The sequence below is a fragment of the Colobus angolensis genome, unplaced genomic scaffold (assembly GCF_000951035.1).
Source record: "Colobus angolensis palliatus isolate OR3802 unplaced genomic scaffold, Cang.pa_1.0 Scaffold311, whole genome shotgun sequence".
Lineage (NCBI taxonomy): Eukaryota > Metazoa > Chordata > Mammalia > Primates > Cercopithecidae > Colobus > Colobus angolensis.
Window position 1 is genome coordinate 2,609,018 of NW_012116389.1, and position 2,697 is coordinate 2,611,714.

At 51.8% G+C, this 2,697-nt stretch overlaps 1 protein-coding gene across 2 annotated transcripts in view; it reads right to left on the bottom strand.

Moving 5' to 3' along the window:
* LOC105518110 (7-alpha-hydroxycholest-4-en-3-one 12-alpha-hydroxylase) overlaps positions 1–2,375 on the bottom strand; it is a 20,437-nt gene extending 18,062 nt beyond the window's left edge. Inside the window, exon 1 of one of the 2 annotated variants that reach the window (XM_011950969.1) lies at positions 684–2,375. In XM_011950969.1, the coding sequence (XP_011806359.1) occupies positions 684–2,030 (1,347 nt within the window). In that variant the 5' untranslated portion in view covers positions 2,031–2,375. Of the gene's footprint in view, positions 1–519 lie in introns of those variants that run through there. The other variant, XM_011950967.1, reaches the window with a different exon arrangement.
* Positions 2,376–2,697: the final 322 nt, after the last annotated feature.

Consider the following 2,697-nt stretch of genomic DNA (forward strand, 5'->3'; position numbering starts at 1 on the left):
AAACAAACAAACAAACAAACACACAAACAAAACCAAAAAACCCCACTACTCATGTAGCTTGCTTCATATTTATATTGGATGACACTGTTCTAGAGCCTGAATTCCATAGGATATGCGATAAGTGTTGCTGAAAAAACTAAAGCAAGGTGGGAGGATGGAGGCTGATGTTTGCAAGATGCCATGTTACTCATGTCTGGGGGGAACCAGTTTCTGTACTCAGGACTTCTCAAGGCAGGCATCATCTCCCAAACCAAGTTGCCCACAGATACTCCTCCTTCCCCTGGACTTCCTGTGAGAGGAGGGTTCAGCAGAACCCACTCTGAGAGATGGTATTTTAAAGAGAATGATAAACTTGTCAGATGACTAGGCAGGGAGAGAGCGAGGACAGGCAGAACAGAGGTAGGGGGTGCCACAGGACCAGAAGGAAGGGTGGCCAATGGGGGCTTGGGGCTGCAGAGGGGTGAGAACAGGTGAGAGACCCAATAGAATCCCTCTGGCTAGGTTTGCAGCTGGCTTGGCCCAACTCACTCTATAGGATGCAGGCGGTAGCGGAAGCGCACATCATGGCTGGGCTGCATGGTGCCAAAACCCCAGCGCTGCGGGTCAACATGGGGTAGTGGTGTGTCAGGGTCCACCAACTCTAAGTCAAAGTGTGTGACCATAAGCAGGATAAAGAGCTTCACCTCACTGAGTGCGAAGAACCTCCCAGGGCAGATGGAAACGCCCGAACCCCAGGGCATGGTGTAGTGGTGGATCTTCTTGCCTGCCTTGAAGAAGTCCACTTTCCGGCTGCCATTAGGGTTGAGGAAGCGATCATACTTGAAGACAGTGGGCTCGGGGTGGATGTCAGGGTCCACGTGCACTGAGAGGTAGGGAAAGAGGGCCAGGATGTCTCCACGGCGAAACAGATACTCCTGCCCACTGGCCATCTTCAGGGTATAGTCTTCATGAACCAACCTGAGGAGGGTGGGTGCAGCCCTCAGCCTCAGTGTCTCCTCTACCACACTGTCCAGAACTGGGGTGTGTTGCAGGGCACTGAGTTTGAAGGCAAAGGACTGCTTGGTCTCCAGTCTGGCCTCACCCAGGACCTGGGTAGCTTCCTCTCTCACAGCCCGAATAGCTTCTGGGTGCTTCAGGAGGAACAAGAGGGCCCAGAAAGAGGTAGGCCCCGTGTTCCCCTGGGAGGCCCACAGCATCATGAAGTTGAACTTGTCCTGCATAGCTGAGGGTACCCCCTGCTCCCTCAGAAACTGAAGCATGTTGCACAGCCAGTTGCTGATGCCCTCCTTCTCCTGGCTGTGGCTCACGGAGAGCATCTTGTGAAAGAGACGCTGGAGTCGGCCCACTTCTAGCCACTCTTGGGGCCACAGCAGAGAGTAGACAAACCTGGGGAAAAGAAGGTCAAACTTGCGAAACTCCACGAATAACTCTCCTGCCTGTAGCAGGTCCTGCTCCTTGTCCTTCGTGTAGCCGAACAAGCTCAGGTAGCCAGCTGTGAACAAGATATAATAGCAGAAGTGGAAGAGGCTGTCCTCGTGCCAGCAACTGGCACCCGGACTCCAGCCTTTTGACTGCAGCATTACAAAGGACAGGCTGTCCAGCATGGTCTCATTAAGATCCTTCAAGCCATCCCCCCTCAGATGCTTGATGCTGGCTGAGTGTATCATCTCATGGTCCCCTTGCACTGAACGGTATCCAAATACCTTCAGCACCAGTTTTTTTGCATATTGCCCAAAGTCTAGTTTTCTCTGTGTGTCCTTGAGGATGGGGCCAAAGGAGAGGGGGTCCATGACAAAGGTGAAGTACTGGCCCCCTAGCTGCACTGTGAACACATCCCCATGCTTGCTCCTCATGCGCTTCAGAAATTCAAACATATTCTTCCGGAAAGCCATGGCATAGCCAAGCCAGGGCACAGTACCCTTGTCCAGAGGGGGCTCCCGTGGCCTACGTTGTCGGAGCATCCCTGGCAGGCACAGGTATCCAGCAATGACCACCAGCAGAGCTCCCAGCACTGGACCCCAGAGCACCATGGCTATGCTCCTGCGGATTAAGCTCTTGACACACACACTGTTCCCTGGGTGCCAGAGAACTTTGGGAGGCCTTGGAAAGTCCAGGATGTAAAGGTCTGAGCACCTGGACCTTGCCCTGTGGCCACAAGTTATGGCAAATAACACTAGCGAGACAGTACTTGGAAGAAGCAAAATGTTCCCCTGGACTTAACACTTGGCTGACTGGTCATGTAGGGGAGGAGGAGGTAAACAGGAGAAAGCTCAAAGAGAAGCCTCTAGCTATGGTCACAGCTGCTCACCAGCTTCATACTTTGCTCTGGCCTTTTCAGACTCAGCTCTTGCACCTTCTCTCTAAGCCTGCCTTGAGCCCACTCCCACCTCCGTGGCTGACTGACTATTTACACCCCCATTTACATATGCATTTATTTATTTGCCAGTTCATTCGGTAGAAATGAATCAAGCACTTACAAAATCTCACATCTACTCTTTCATCATCTTTAGAAGATGCAACAAATGCCTCCACTACTAGTTGGCCCCCTTGGTCAAGTAACTTAACCTCACTGTGGCTCCATTCCTTCATCTGTGAAGTGCCTCATAGATGCTGTTGTGAGGCAAAAAGAGATAAAACCTGCAAAGCACTTAGAATAGTGCCTGGTTCATGCTAGTGCTCCATATATGTTAGTATCCT